At 39.1% G+C, this 16,035-nt stretch overlaps 2 protein-coding genes across 5 annotated transcripts in view; one reads left to right on the forward strand and one right to left on the reverse strand.

The window, feature by feature from the left end:
* The window catches only part of LOC147579205 (uncharacterized), a 331,154-nt gene that overhangs the window by 156,875 nt on the left and 158,244 nt on the right, over nucleotides 1–16,035 (reverse strand). The gene's annotated exons all lie outside the window — the stretch shown is intronic.
* The window catches only part of SLC38A1 (solute carrier family 38 member 1), a 69,795-nt gene that overhangs the window by 46,395 nt on the left and 7,365 nt on the right, over nucleotides 1–16,035 (forward strand). For all 3 annotated transcript variants that reach the window (XM_086713589.1, XM_025930227.2, XM_086713590.1), the window contains 11 exons: nucleotides 3,280–3,353; nucleotides 4,762–4,854; nucleotides 5,161–5,242; nucleotides 6,259–6,341; nucleotides 8,484–8,542; nucleotides 8,665–8,781; nucleotides 10,154–10,233; nucleotides 11,855–11,955; nucleotides 14,029–14,147; nucleotides 15,362–15,503; nucleotides 15,603–15,700. In XM_086713589.1, the coding sequence (XP_086569715.1) occupies nucleotides 3,280–3,353; nucleotides 4,762–4,854; nucleotides 5,161–5,242; nucleotides 6,259–6,341; nucleotides 8,484–8,542; nucleotides 8,665–8,781; nucleotides 10,154–10,233; nucleotides 11,855–11,955; nucleotides 14,029–14,147; nucleotides 15,362–15,503; nucleotides 15,603–15,700 (1,048 nt within the window). The remainder of the gene's footprint in view (nucleotides 1–3,279; nucleotides 3,354–4,761; nucleotides 4,855–5,160; nucleotides 5,243–6,258; nucleotides 6,342–8,483; nucleotides 8,543–8,664; nucleotides 8,782–10,153; nucleotides 10,234–11,854; nucleotides 11,956–14,028; nucleotides 14,148–15,361; nucleotides 15,504–15,602; nucleotides 15,701–16,035) is intronic.

The following is a 16,035-nucleotide window of genomic DNA, read 5'->3' on the forward strand; positions in this document are numbered from 1 at the left end:
GGACAGGGTGGCCTCTAAGCTGTCTCCCTGATCCAGGAGTCTAGAATTGTTTCCTAACAGGCCTCTTTCTTCTCAGGGGACACAAACTCTCCGAGGATGTCCCCACACCATACATATCTTCAAAGTGTTAATGACACAAGGGTTCTCAGAAGTTCCTGACCACATTCTTAACAAGAGAACTCTCCTGCCACTGCTTCCCCAGTGCCCATGTCCAGCCAGCCACATGTTCTGAATCCCCTTCTCTTCAAGGCTAAACATAAGACTGAAATAGCAACATTGACAGCTCCGTTCCTATTGCTGAGGTTTAGTTCCCACCGGAACACCTTTTTCAGCATGCAGCTTTTGCCATAACCATGTTAAAACTTTTGGTCAATATGAGAAGTGTGTCTAGATATCCACACGAGACAAAAACAATGCATCACATGTTCCTCTCAGAACACGAATTCCAGCTTATATTTCTCTTCCAACAAACCACAACTGTATACAAACATCTAACTGGACAAACAGAGGCACAATCACAATGCTCAAGACAGGAGAAATGTTCAAATAAGTCATTACATTCTCTCCCAACTCATTCTTCCTAGTCTTGTTGATGTTATGTTTTGTGTCTTTGACATCTCTGGATCCCCTTACACTATTCTAGGATCTATGACAGCCAATTATACAACTTAGTGTTTCTAAGAATCTAGACAAGAAGGTGTCCTTCTCTAAATTTTAATTCTGTGAATACCACCAGATTCTCTTACAGCCTAAAGCAGTCTTAACATTTTACATACAGAATTTGTCTCTTATGACCTGATAGAAAAAGGGCTTTGTTTTATGTTAGTTTTCAGTTTTCGAAGGGAAGATTTATATTTTGGGAGGAATGGAGAAGATAGTCTTAGAGACTGGGTGGTTAAAGGCAGAGGTTGTCAGGCTCTTACTACAGGTCCTTTTGTGGGGGTGCAATGCTATGTCTCTTAAACATGGGAGTGGGAGGGTCGTCCTTCACCAGGGGAGGACCTCGCTGTGCTGCTGTTCAGTGTGGGGAAAAAAATAGGTGAACTCCCTGCTAATATCTTCCCTGACCAACACTTTTCTCCCACTTGCAAAAGAAAAAGAGGTGATAGGAGTTTATGAAGAAATCCTTTTCTTCTTGCCAAGGGCCACAGGCCAGCCGAGCATCACCTACATCTCAACCATGTGTGAGAACCATGTGGTCCCAGGGGCTACTTTGCTGAGTAACCGATGTTTCCTGATAATGTTTCTTTTGCTAATAAATACCCAGTTCTTCTAGGCTTAGGGCCTTTGGTTAATCATTATGTAGACGTTGGTAAGTCTCTCGCCTGCTAGGCACATAGTTCCTGCAAGGCCATCCTCTTTACTCATTAGCCTGGGGCTCAGTGGCAATATCCCCTCTCCTCCCCAGGTCAGTTGCGGGAGAACAGACTCAATGGGGGACATGTCGGTCACTCCATGGCGATTCCTAAAATGACATCTATCCTGTCCCCAACTGGAAGTCCATGCTATTCTGTGTCACACAGAATTTCTCTGTGGCTTGTTGCATGCTCATGTAGGAGTTGCCAGTGTGTGTTCAGTGTCCCCAAAAATATGAGTGGGCTCTGAGTGAATTTCATAGCTTGCTTCTTTAAAATAAATATTGTTTATCTCTTCAAGATGAAAGAAAAGTCATACCACAATTGTGTCCTATATCTTCCTATCTGGCAGAGCATATACAATCATGTTCCATTACCATATCTCAAAACTACTGGATTGGTTAATAAATGCTTGCTCTCAGTTTCTTGAGAAACTATCTATTTCTCGAGTCCCTCAGCCAGAATAGATAATAAGGGACTTACCCTCTTAATCACCCTCCTACTCAAGGATCTTAGCTAGGTCAATCTGTGTCTGAATGCACTTTGTTACAATCCTATCTTAACCTAAATTCCCCTTTTTATTAGCTGGTCAGTTTGGTCTTCACCCAAAGTGTTAGGTTTTTCTATTATTTCTCCCAGTGTTTTGTTTTACCTCTACTGAGCTCTGTCCCTCTTTTATGTTTTGTGGCCAATCTCTGGCATTCCATCTACTTTGCAGTTAACCATTCTGTAGTCCCCACTTATCTCCTGGTGGCCACACTGCACACAAGAGAAGCAAACTGCCATGAGAGATGTAAGACAAGAGAGAGCCACAGAGCTGTCTTTCTGCCTGGAGCAAGGGAAGGCACCCAAGGAGGTGACATCTGAGCTGGGCCCAAGGGCAGTGGTTCAGAGGGTGTGCAAGGTGGGGGAAGGGTTGGGAAGAGAGAGCCCACACATGATGTGCCAAGTACCTCTCAATGGCACTTGCTAGAAATATCATTGCCTTAATTACTCAAACGTTGAATCAACTGCAGTAACGTATTGTTCTAAGGTTACATTTCCCTACCTCAGGAAAGTGAGTGGTTTCACTACGGGGACTAGAATTTTTTTCTTTTTAGTAAATAGGCTTTATTTTCAATTACTAAATATGAACCAAATGATTCAGAAATAATCTGTGTAATCTCCTGCATCATTTTGACTGTGCTTTTTCTTGAGGAGGGTTTGATAATGAGCCGGATGTACGAAAACAAAAACATGAGGTTGTCATTCAAAAAAGTCTTTTTATTTTTCTTATCAAAGTTTTCCCATCAGTTAAAAGAAGTGCTTGTTCTTTAAGAGTAAGATACCAGGTGCAAAAAAAAGTGGATTATCTTTGTGGTCCAGTGTATAGATTCAAAAGTAGCCAGAGTCATTAGAGTAATTAGATGAAAAGTACCTTAGACATCATTGAGCCTGTGTCTATGCTATAGGTAAGGAATCTAGGGATGGGAGAAATTGAGCAAGTTGCCTAAAGTCACATAGTCATTGACCTAAGAGTCACAAAAGCCTTTTCCTCAGCCCCCACCCTCACCCTATCCCCTCACCCCTTTCTCACACTTTCTCACTCGGATGTAACGAAAGTGCATCATAGACCATAAAAGCTATCTTTCATAATATTGTTTGAAAGTCATCTCAACTGAAATGACCTCAGAGAGCTATTTAGACTTTGAATTATGTAGGGGATTTGCACTGTTAGGGCTACTCTGATTCTAAATAGCAGTTCTTTATTGGGTAGAACATTTTTATTCAGGATTTTAAAGAGGGCATGACTAATAGTTCCCAAAATTTGGGTGCTACTAACGAATAGTGTTAACAATATAAACAAGCCTTTGCCCTTCTAAAAAATGTAAGGTCATAGTATGTTCTTTTATAGTTATTACAAGACTTATTTTCTTTGCTTTAGGATACTTTTGACTTCTGTGACACTGCTGTCTATATATTCAATAAACCTTCTTTTGATCTGTTCAAAGGAAACAGGTAAGCTGATAATACGTCTATTTTGTGAAAGCCAGGGTACTGTGAACAAATGATACCCTCCCAGTTCAGCCACTGATTATTGAAGAGCACTTTGGCCTACAGTCACTCGAAAACCTCTAGTGCTATTTACCCAGAGAAATAGATACAGCACCATAGAAATTAAATTGTCATGAACATTGAGAAAATAGCGTTGCCATTTAAAGTGAACCCTCAATTATACCTGTTTTTCTAGTTTAAGATGACTCCATGTGAAAGGCTTCAGTTTTTCCTTAGTTCTTTATAAATTCAGAACAAGGATCCCATGTTTTGATATTATAACCTTCACGATTTTAAAAGTAAACAGAGCTTTCATTCTTTTTTTGTGTATATTCCAAGGAGAAAATGTTACTCCCAAGGCAACGTGGGAGTGAGGGTACTGTGGAAAGGCTCCAAGTTCTGGGCAGTGTCCTACCTGAAGTGTTTATTTTCTATTCCTGGGACGAATGGATTCTGTTTGTAATACTCTGACTTTTACAATGGCTAAAACCACATTGGCCAGCTATTATTGTACATAGACGGCTCCATTTAACTGGGACATTTTGTAATAGATGGAGGATCTACCATTGTCTAGTTTAAACACCAGTCTTATGAAGGATTAAACAAAGGTTTAATTATAGTCTGACCCATATTGCTTTCTGTAAACATTTTGAAAACATGAGCTGAACTGTCATAAATATAAACGTGTTTTTTTAATGAATGGTTTAACAGTTTAGTATTTACTGAGATGAGCCAGTTGAACACTTTAGGATTTTGCTGTAGCCAAATTATTCTTTTGACAGATTTATCTATTGGTCTCTTTTGTGAGTGGCATATCTTTGAAGTAAATTTTACAAATGATCAAAATTCTGGTGTTGACTATTATGTTTCTAAGTTTGTTACTCTATTTAGGACACATGAGGCATTCATGGAATATTATTAAGATAATTCCTTGTTAGCCTAATCAGTTCATGTAGTTAATTCAAAAGGAAACTTTCATCCCAGTCATCAGGATTTTTATTTTTAAATCAAATCTTTATTTTAATGATATGCACCAAATCTGAGAATGAGGTCAGAGTAGGAATTTCCCCCCAGTAAAGTAGGAAGACTCTTTGAGATAGTCAAAAATAAGCCTTACGACCGACCTAACAATTTAATTGGAATGCTTTTGTAGCCAACCTGAAAAAGGAGAAATAGTGGTCATGTCTGACATTTTAAAATGTCAAGAGGTTGCAACACCTTAACCCTTGCAAAGCCATAAAGGCCATTTGTGTAATTTTGAGAAAGACAGAGAATAACTTGGGGAATAGTCAATAGAACGATGAAATCTTGGCTTTCTTTAGCTTTTAGAACGCTGTCATTTCTTGTGTCCTCAACTATGATTTTTAAATAGGCTGCATGGTTTATGAGAAGCTGGGAGAACAGGTCTTTGGCACCACAGGGAAGCTCGTAATCTTCGGAGCCACCTCTCTACAGAACACTGGAGGTAAAAAGAACTCGCTTTTCTATACATAACTTTGAAGTATGTGAATATTATTATCTTTTCTAATTCTGGTGGTTGGGTGGCCACATGAATTTTAACAAAATGGAAGCAGTGTCCTTCTCATTGCTTAAATGGCACATGGAAAGTGAAGCAGAGAGAGCACTTACTCAAAACCAAGTATACTGAGTATCTAAAACTGTCTTTGTGTCCTATTGAAGGTCAGTGTAAGAACAGGCTGTTAGCCTTTTATGCAGCCTGCAACGTGAGCCTTAGTATCTCCTTTCTAAAAATGTTCTCATCTTCCTCTAGCAATGCTGAGCTACCTCTTCATCGTAAAAAATGAACTACCCTCTGCCATAAAGTTTCTGATGGGAAAGGAAGAGGCATTTTCGTAAGTTACGGACCATTTTTTTTCCTTTGTGAGATAACTAAAATATTTTTAACTTAAATGTGGACTGACCAAAGTTTGTGTCTTCTGAAAACCGCAGAAACCCTAGCTTTCCCTAGCTTGTTTTTCTCTTTCTTCCTAGCTCCAACAAATTTCCCTGGGGTTATGTAAATGAAAGAAGCAGGGAAAGCTATTTGAATATGAACATTTAAAAGGTAGATTTATCTGTCATGCTGCAAACAATAGATGCTACATCTCCCCAAGCGCCTAAAATCTATGTCTGGTTTCTAGAAAATAGAACAGATAGGGAGTATTTTTAACACAGAAGTATATTTAACACAGAAGTGGAACATGCAACAACATGAAGACCCTAGTCTCTGTCTTGGAGAGCGAAAGTTACATGAGCCAACTGGAAAACGCTACAGCTGCACCTGACATATCCCTTGTTTTGACTTCCTCTTTGACTGCTCTTGTTAGTCTTAGTTTCTCTGTTTTCTTTCAAGGGAGAATCCTAGAAGCCAGAGTTCCTAGTGGTGTAGCACCAGGGCTCAAGGTCAAGTACAAGAGATTAGGGAGAAAGCAATGCCTACCTGTGGTGACTTGTTTTTCAATGGTATTAGCCAAACACAACAAAAAGGAACTTCTCCTTAAATAATTGATCAGACATGTTGTAATCTGACTGAATGCAGTGTATGCATTCAGCTTTGAAACCAGGTAAATAATTCAAAGGAATGCCACAGTTAGTGGATGGGGGGACGGGAAATAATCCCTTTCTTCCATCACTTGGGAGAGACTGTAGTAAACAGGAGTGGTTGGTTGGGTTATAGTGTTTGGGTAAACCTGAATAATGATAGAAATTCATGGTAAAAATTAATAATAGCAAAAAAAGGCAAAATAATAATAGCAATAATAGAAAATAATGATAGCAAAAAAATTAGTAAAATTGTGAAATGTTACATTTGAGAAAAAATAATACTTTCTAAGAAAATATGACCCAACCACTTAAACGCCTTTTTCAGAGCCTGGTATGTGGATGGCCGTGTTTTGGTGGTGGTAGTTACCTTTGGCATAATCCTCCCTCTGTGTCTCTTGAAGAACTTAGGTAAGGAAAGATCTTGCTTTTATCATAGTCTCTACAGTGCCCAACCCAGATGAATCAGAAACCTAATACAAATGAACAACTTTGCCCTCTACTTTCCCTTGTAGGGTCAAGATTAAGTGAGTGATAAATTACAAGTATTAATCAGGCTTTACTTTAATATGAGATAAAAACACTGGTCAATATGTGACCTCCTCAGCAATCCCTCTACCAGGCTGTGGAGGGAAAAGGGAGGTTCTGGGGTCAGGAACACACACAGTGCTATGTCCAATAGCATAACCTACAGGCTCCTCTGAGAAAAGTTCCAAAAATGGAATTCTCCTTACACAAGATCTTATATATCCTGATAATTTAGATACGTAGATTTTAAAATCTGTTATCAAGGGGCGCCTGGGTGGCTCAGTCGGTTAAGCGTCCAACTTCAGCTCAGGTCACGGTCTCGCGGTCCGTGAGTTTGAGCCCCGCGTCGGGCTCTGGGCTGACGGCTCAGAGCCTGGAGCCTGCTTCCGATTCTGTGTCTCCCTCTCTCTCTGCCCCTCCCCTGTTCATGCTCTCTCTCTCTCTGTCTCAAAAATAAATAAACGTTAAAAAAAAATTTTTAAGAAAAAAAAATCTGTTATCAAGACAGAAAGTTGCTTATATTTATCCCCAAAAGTATTATGAATCACTCTTAAATTATCAGTCTAACCATTTTCAATTATTTGCTTTACTGAGGAGGAAGGGAGAAGTGAAATCAAACTCAGTAGATAATCACTAAGTCCCATCCATTTGGTTCTGACATTTTTTTGTGTGTATTCAGAGACAAACGTGCCTGATGTTATGGGAATTTTACACATTGAGTAATGTGGCCAAACTGCTATCCAATCCAAAATGCATTTCCTTTAATTCTGGGCTAACTCAAGGCAGACATTTACCTTTAAAAACATTTTCTTTTTAATGTTTATATTTATTTTTGAGAGAGACAGAGTGTGAGCAGGGGAGGGGCAGAAAGAGAGGGAGACACAGAATCTGAAGCAGGCTCCAGGCTCCGAACTGTCAGCACAGAGCCCGACGCGGGGCTCAAACCCACAAACTGTGAAATCGTGACCTGAGCCAAAGTCGACATGCAACTGACTGAGCCACCCAGGCACCCCACAAGGCAGACATTTTTAGATTAACGTTCTTCCCCAAATGATTGGTAACCATAGTGTTTTGTATGAAAAATATCAAGCCTCTGTAGCTGTTCTGTAAAAGCTATAAATAGATATTTCTCTCTCTTTTTTAATGTTTTTATTTGTTGTGAGAGAGAGAGAGAGAGATTGAGAACGCAAGCCAGAGAGGGGCAGAAAGAGAGGAGAAAGAATCCCAATCTGCTGATAGCGCGGAGCCCACTGCAGGGCTTGATCTCATGAACTGTGAGATCATGACCAGAGCCAAAATTGAGAGTTGGACGCTTAACCACTTGACCACCCAGGTGCCCCTATAAATAAGTATATTTCTTAAAAAATGACTTAATTTTCTGGTTTTGAGGTCTGTGTTTTGGCTTGTCTATGTATATACACATATCTCTTTGCAGTTTAAGGAGGGAAGGCCTCTTCTTCTCCAGGGATAAGAATAGCGCATCCTCCCAGAAACAACTTAACTCTGCCCATGTGGAGGTTATAGGGGTTGGGGGATCCCAAGGGCAGCCAGTGTGAAGATCCCCAGATGCTCAGTTTATTCCTAGAAATCACTTCATCTCCTCTGTGCATCCCCCTCATCTGAGAAGAGAAGCATTATAGCTGATATTCAGTACGTGCACAATAGGTGCATAGTAAAGAACTATTGAGTAGATCAGAGTCAAAGAGTAAATGGATTTGGCAATAGGAATCCATCAGAGTATAGCAAAAGAGAGCAATGGCCACATTTGGGAGTCTCTTTTTCCCTAGATCTGGGAATCTGCGTTGTCTGGTATTATCAGCGAAAACTGGAATCAAAACATTAATATGATGTTTTTATTTAAAGTCACCATTATATTGCCAAATCAAGTAGCACTCTCAAGTAATAAGTCTTATATTTACATAAGCATATTTGCATATTATTGGAACTATGCTTGAAATGATGCATTGGAGGAAACAAGGTGATATGTGAAATAATAACAATAAATTTTTTCAACTTTTCTTTTAGGGTATCTTGGCTATACCAGTGGATTTTCTTTGAGCTGTATGGTTTTTTTCCTAATAGTGGTAAGTGCTGATGAAAATGGTTGGCTTGGTTTTGCCATAGTACAAGGCCACACAGCAATTTTTCATTGTTTGGCTTTATTTGATAAAGTCTATATTGTTTTTCCCATATTTCTTAATACCAGGTTATCTACAAGAAATTTCAAATTCCCTGCATTGTTCCAGAGCTAAATTCAACAACAAGTGCTAATTTAACCAATCCTGACATGTGTACACCAAAATATGTTACCTTCAATTCAAAGGTAAGTTTCCCTATCTTTTAAATATAATAAAGAGCATTTTATTGAGGGAATTATATTTTTCATATTTGTAGTTACATTGCCTTGATGAAAATATTCATTCTCGATAGAACAGCATACCAGTACTTCCAAATTCCCACAATCTAGAGACCTTTGGGAAATAAACAAATATTATATTTCATGCTCCGTCTTGTCCAGTTTACACATAGGGCAACTTTAAGCTTTCTCTGCGAAAATCTCTCTCTGGATAATTGTCTCAGCTCCTCTCTTGCTTGTAGATCTTTAAAAATGATAAATAACATCTTTAGCCCACTGTGCCTTATCTGCTGGTGGCAGAAATACAGATACCACCACAAACTGGCGCTTAAGAAACTTGCATACTGTTGAGATATTGTTAATAGTATGGGGGAACAGTGGACTATAGAACCAGTCAGGCTTGGATCTAAATCCTTAGGCAAGTTACCAAACCCTGTGAAAAACAGGATTCTGTTCTGTATCTTACGGGATTTTTTAGAATGTGCCTGGTATAGTGCTCGGGCAGAATTGGAGCATGATATATTGTCACTTTTCTTCCTTCTTTTTGCATAAGAAGTCTCACTGAGTTTGAGTTTTAAAAAGTCTTATCTAAGAAAACTAAATGGATCTCTCTCTCTCAACTCTAATGATACAGCCAAAGTAGTGAATGTGGAAGTAGTTTTCTTTTTAGAGCTATCTTTTATGTCTGATTGACACGCCCTATAAAGCAAAGAGCAGTGAAATAGAGGCGGAAGTCCTGGGCATGTCACCTAACCTGTTGGAGGGAGTAAGGAGAAAAGCAGTGGTCTGTCTACTAATCAGTGTGGTTGTAGAGACTCAGTGAAATAACGTAGGAAACATGCTGTGTGACCAGCCAGCACGATGCTATGCTTGAAGTATGTGAAATATGCTATAGGTGAGGTGAACCTTGAACCCCTCTGTGCGAAGTGCCTAATGTCTCCAGCTAGATAAGACCTCTTAGAAAAGCTGCTTCTATTTTAGAGATCAAAGCCCTACTAATAACCAAATAATCCAGGGATTCTGAAGAGCTATCAGACAAAAAGACAGCTCAGAAAGGGGCATCTGGGTGGCTCAGTCTGTTAGACATCCGACTTGGGCTCAGGTCATGATCTCACGATTCATGGGTTCGAGCCCCAGGTCGGGTTCTGTGCTGACAGCTCAGAGCCTGGATCCTGCTTCAGATTCTGTGTCTCCCTCTCTCTCTGCCCCTCTCCAACCCACTCTCTGTCTGTCTCTCAAAAATAACTAAACATATTAATAATAATAAAAAATACTGGAGCTGAATAATGTTTATGGTAAGAATGCTTTTTCTTAATGTTTATTTCTCTCTTCCCAATAGACCGTGTATGCTTTGCCAACCATTGCGTTTGCTTTTGTCTGCCACCCATCAGTCCTGCCGATTTACAGTGAACTTAAAGAGTAAGAGATTTTTTTTCTCCCCTTAATCATTTTTCTCCCCATAATCTCCCTCATTAATGGGAAAATCCTATATTAAAATAAATAGACTTGTATAATGAACCCCACAGACTCATCACCCAGCTTCAGCATTTACTTTCTCACATTCTTGAGCAAGTAGTATATTTAAAAAAAAAAAAAAAAAAAAAAGAGCAAGAAACATCAGAAAGCTGCAGCATATTTTGACCATAAATATATAAAGTGGCCAAGTGTGTGGACTTTTTTGTTAAATTGATTTTTCAGATACTGTGTTACTTAGGCGAGTTCAAGTATTTGTGTTGCTTTACGTAACTTATGCTTATTTTATAAGTGTATAATAATAATCAGGTTGCAAAATGCGCTGTGTCTGATTTGCCTCTTGGTTTAGATGGAAAAGGCTGCTCAATCAGGCAGAAAGAAATTAATGTTAAGGCCACAAACTGGACAAAAGTATATTATTATTCATTTTAAACTCTTAAGATGATTCTATAGATACATTTTTGATTGCTGTTCTTGAGAAAATTAAAGTCCTGCTTATAAATTCCATCCTGGGTTCTCTTTTTAGCCCACTGTCAGCAGACTTTCCATACAAAAATAGTCATCATGGCATAGTCTTAAGCTCAGCAAATGTATACAATATAGCTGTCTATTTCCATTTTGAAACAAAAATAAAATAGATGTCATTTAGCATTGATTCACTCAGGACTCTTTCATATTTAATTGATATATGGGTAAATTTTGAAATACCTACAGCTACCTATGTGTACATCAATCATAATGTACATCAATCATACTTTATGATCCTATACTTAGGGTATTTACATATGTCTTTAACATCTTTTAAATTTAATGTCCAGCTTTTCATTTGTAATTTTCTGATGTGTGTAATTCTTAATTTTTCTTGTTTGCCGTATTTCCTGTTATGACACAAACAAAAGTTAGGAATGTCGTGGTATCTTATTGAACACAAGTCTTGTAGATTAATTATTTGGGCCATTAAAGCAACTTACAGGTTTGTCCAAACTCTCAGGGTAAACTTGACCTAAGAGTTAGGAGCCCTTCATCATCGTATCCATGACCACTTGTGTACTAATCGCTCTGGAAACGGAGACTTTCTGGTGCATCCCTGGGCCACTCAGTGGGAAAAAAAGGAACCTAAACTGCAGCTTTAGCAACAGAACACCTGAGGTCAAGTTCCAGCTTTGCCCCTGATCTCTGGGGCTGGGAGAACAGCATCTGAATTTATTCTGCCCCTTTCCTCGTACACGCTGAGTATGGAGATAATATCAAAAACAAATACTAAAAAATATTCTCTGCCCTTCAGATGAGAACCTGATATTCTTTCAAAAGAATGGGGAAGAACACTCAAGGGATTGTTAGTTCCATGAATCTCTCTGTCACAATACCCATTTGGTATAAAAGAAGTTATTCTAAGCTGGCGAAATTGCAGGGGGCAGGGGAGGGTTCGGGAAAGGGAGGTAATTTCAGCTGGTCAGATCTGTCCTAGCCTGATAGAAGGCTGTTATTATTCTTCAGTATTAACATTGGTGCTTAAATTCAGTAACATGGTTGTTAATTTTTAAAATTCCTTTATCTTTGTTCATAGTCGATCACAGAAAAAGATGCAGATGGTTTCCAACATCTCCTTTTTCGCCATGTTTGTTATGTACTTCCTGACTGCCATTTTTGGCTACTTGACATTCTATGGTAAGTGGCTTCTGTTAGCACATAAATAGAGGTGTTTGTAAATAAATCAGCGAAAATTAGTATCCAAATAACTTTTAACGTGATAGCCCGAAAAAGCCACAAATCTACCCATTGATTTTGCTGGTCTTTCCTTATACAAATGGTGATGACTCCTTTATATATCTGTGCAGACTGCGCAGTAGAATAATTACTGAAACAAGATACTGTATTTTTTTTCTCCTACTACTGTCTTTAAAAGAAATTGCATTTTATAAGTATTCTACCTTTACCGAGGAAAGTTTAAAACTATACCAGAGGAGGCTTTCTTAATTGCTATTGTGAATTGGGTCAGATTCCATTAATAGAAAAGAGACAGAGACAGATTTTGCAAGTGAGAAAGAGCAGGGCGCTACCCTCCTGACACTTGTGTTAATTAAAAATAAAACGCCTGACTGTTCACTGCAATTTGGAGCCCTGCAAAGATTTGAAGGAATGGCAGAGAAGGTTAAAAGGAATGAAACCTGAAAAAGAGATATACTGTATTTCATTTGTAATTTATTGACCTTGTATGAATAGTTTACCTTCTTTTACTAAGTCTTCATCCTCTCCTATTCAAATTATCCTCCAGCTGTATTTAACATGTTTCATTATTATTATAATTTGGGAGCTGATTTAAATTTGAATACATATATTTCACATTGTTCTCTATTAAATAATATTTCTCTGGGGCATTTTTTTCATAAACACAAACGCCTCAAAATTTAAACATGTTTAGAGATGATTAATTCAGCCTGGAGAGAAAGGCTACCCTGATTATATAGTTGTATTATTACCATTTTCACAAGCAGTGGCAGACAGCATTGTCTGATGAATCCATAAATGCCACATTAAATTTTTGCATAAGAATGGTGTTTCTAAGTTTCCTGCAGAGTTGCAGGCCTGGGAGAGGGGGTGGTAAAGGGAGGGAGGGAGAGCTTCATGTTAGTTGAACAGTCTCACTGTTATCTTGTTCAAGTTTTGAGTTTTCTTTGCAAATCCATTTCTTTTTCCACATAAAGTAGAATACAAACCCTTTCATACTCTTAGGTTAAAGCTAAAGGGTCAGCTATTTTTAGATGGTTATGAGTTTTAAATCAAGAAAATTAAAACCAATGAGATTTTTATTACAACCTAGGCTCCTTTTTCCAAAACTGAGGCCAGTCTATGGCCCAGCATAGAATTGGAATCCCACCCCCAGACTCTTGAGATTGGTTCATTCTAGCTTTGGTTGTCTTTGAAATAACATTCAGAAGCTCAGAGTTAAGAAAAAGTTCAAAGTGGTACAGAAGCTAAATACTTTTTTTAAATAAGAAAACCATACATGAAAGAGAATTACTTCCTGATTGTGGTGAAGTTCCATTAGAACCTCTGTTGCTTGGCCACTGGAAGTTGTGTGAAAAGAGGAGGGTTTGAAAAACGCTCTATGTAGCCCATAGTCCCCTCAGCAAGACTGCAGCAATTTGGCATTGTTTGATGAGTGGCAACAAGGGATGGAAAATCTAGATTATTAGAAGGGTTTTTAAAGCATTTTAAAACATTTTTTTAAATATTAATTTTTGAGAGAGAGGGAGTGCGTGTGAGTGAGGCAGGGGCAGAGAGAGGGAGACAGAGGATCCTGCGTGGGCTCTGCACTGAGAGCAGAGAGCCCAACACGGGGCACAAACCCACAAACCCTAAGATCATGAGCTGAGCCAAAGTTGGACGCTTAACTGACTGAGCCACTCAGGTGCTCCAGAAGGGTTTTGTTCTTCAGCTGTATGTTATTTTTAATCCCAATTCACACCTAGGTTGAATTTAGTATAAATTAAGCATCCCTACACTGTGTAGCTTCTTTCTAGTGATTACTATAAATTCCTTTTGAAGTTACATATGGACAGGTGGAGCATGTCTCACACCGGGGATTTTTCTTTTCAACTTTATAAATTGTTTTAATAGTTATTTCAACACCCAGAACATTGCTTTCCTTGCCCTTTAGTTTATAAATTCTTTGATGTTCAGAAAAACTGTCATTCGGCCATGTGCTTTCTTTCTAATACTCTCTTTTCCTCGGTTTAGAAAATGTGCAATCAGACCTCCTTCACAAGTACCAGAGTAAAGATGACATTCTCATCCTGACAGTGCGGCTGGCTGTAATTGTTGCTGTCATCCTCACAGTGCCGGTGTTATTCTTCACGGTGAGTAAAAGGCCTCGGTGCAATATGAGTAAAGTTGAGGTGTCGCCTTTCCTTCTGTGTTAAGGAGGCTGTGTTCCAGAGAAAGCCTGCTGCAGGTAACTATCCTGTGTCACTGAAACTGTATCAGGAAAGGACCCCGAGACTCGGTTGAGGCTCTTCAGAAAGAAAGTAGGATCAGTGAGATAGGGTAGCCTTTGATGGAATGAATCTTAATTCTAATTAATCTGTTCCTCCTTTACAGAGAAATGTAGATAGAATGTTTGAATCTTGATTGTCCATGATGAGAGAACATAAAAGGACCAGCAGAGAATACTTAGTCATAGATAAAAACAGAAATTACCAGGGGTGCCTGGGTGGCTCAGTCGGTTAAGTGTCCAACTTCGGCTCAGGTCATGCATGATCTCATCATGGTTCATGAGTTTGAGCCCTGTGTTGGGCTCTGTGCTGACAGCTCAGAGCCTGGAGCCTACTTCGGATTCTACCTCTCCCTCCCTGTCTCTCTCTCTCTCTCTCTCTCTCTCTCTCTCTGTCTCTCTCGGCCTCTCCCCCACTTGTGCTCTGTCTCTCTCTCTCTCTCTCTATCAAAAATAAATAAACACTAAAAAAATTTTTTTAAAAAGTGGGGGGCACCTGGGTGGCTCAGTCAGTTAAGTGTCTGGCTTCAGCTCATGTCATGATCTTGTGCTTCATGGGTTCAAGCCCCACATCAGGCTCTGTGCTGACAGCTCAGAGCCTGGAGCCTGTCAGATTCTGTGTCTTCCTCTCCCTCTGACCCTCCCCCTCTTGCACTCTGTCTCTCAAAAATGAATAAACATTAAAAAAATATATTTATCAGGGCCCCTGGGTAGCTCAGTCAGTTAAGCTTCTGACTCTTGATTTCGGCTCAGGTCATGACTTCATGGTTCATGAGTTTGAGCCCCTCATGAGGCTCACACCCTCTCCCTCTCTCTCTGCCCCTCCCCCTACTCTCTCTATCTCAAAATAAATAAATACATTTAAAAAACACACACACAGAAATTATTCCCCACAAAAGAAAACTACCTATTTATAAATAAAAATACCTGCCTAAAATCAAGACCCCTGGTTATAATACTGCACAAGGTCTTAGAAAACACTTCACAGATTCCCATGCACCAGTATGTTCATTTCTGCTGAGAATGTGAGGGTTGCCGGGCCAGAGGCCCTCACAGAATCTTTGTTTTTTGATCCTGTAGGTTCGTTCATCTTTATTTGAACTGGCTAAGAAAACAAAGTTTAATTTATGTCGTCATGTCTTGGTTACCTTCATACTCTTGGTTATTATCAACTTGTTGGTGATCTTCATACCCTCCATGAAGGATATTTTTGGAGTCGTAGGTATGGCTTTATTTTATGCTCCTCATTCTACAACAGCTGCTTAGGATGCTACAGTTTCACCGTAACAACTTCAAACTTTTTTTTTTTCTTATTTTACAGGAGTTACATCTGCTAATATGCTTATTTTCATTCTTCCTTCATCTCTTTATTTAAAAATCACAAGTCAGGATGGAGATAAAGGGACTCAAAGAATTTGGGTATGTCTCATGCCGGCCACTCTTAAGTTTTCTGATTAGTTTTTCATTTAAATTTACCAAATTAATAGTCCATCTCCACCACCTAATCCTACTGTTAGTGACGTGCAAAGGGGACACCAGTCCTATAGTTTTCCCCTTTGGGAGATTTAAAATATCACATCAGAATCTTCTCTATTCTCTCAAAATGTGTTACTCTTACTGTACCTTAGCTTTTGCTCTGAGCTAGGGTTAGGGCCAGCTGTCATCCTATTTCTCTGTAAGGCAATGCTTTGTCTTTATCAAGACAGGAAAGGGAAAGAGACTCAAAGATTTCACGTAGCCCACTGTTTTCTGTA

This window comes from Puma concolor, chromosome B4 (genome assembly GCF_028749965.1).
Source record: "Puma concolor isolate L17-30 chromosome B4, mPumCon1.1.hap2, whole genome shotgun sequence".
NCBI classification, from domain to species: domain Eukaryota; kingdom Metazoa; phylum Chordata; class Mammalia; order Carnivora; family Felidae; genus Puma; species Puma concolor.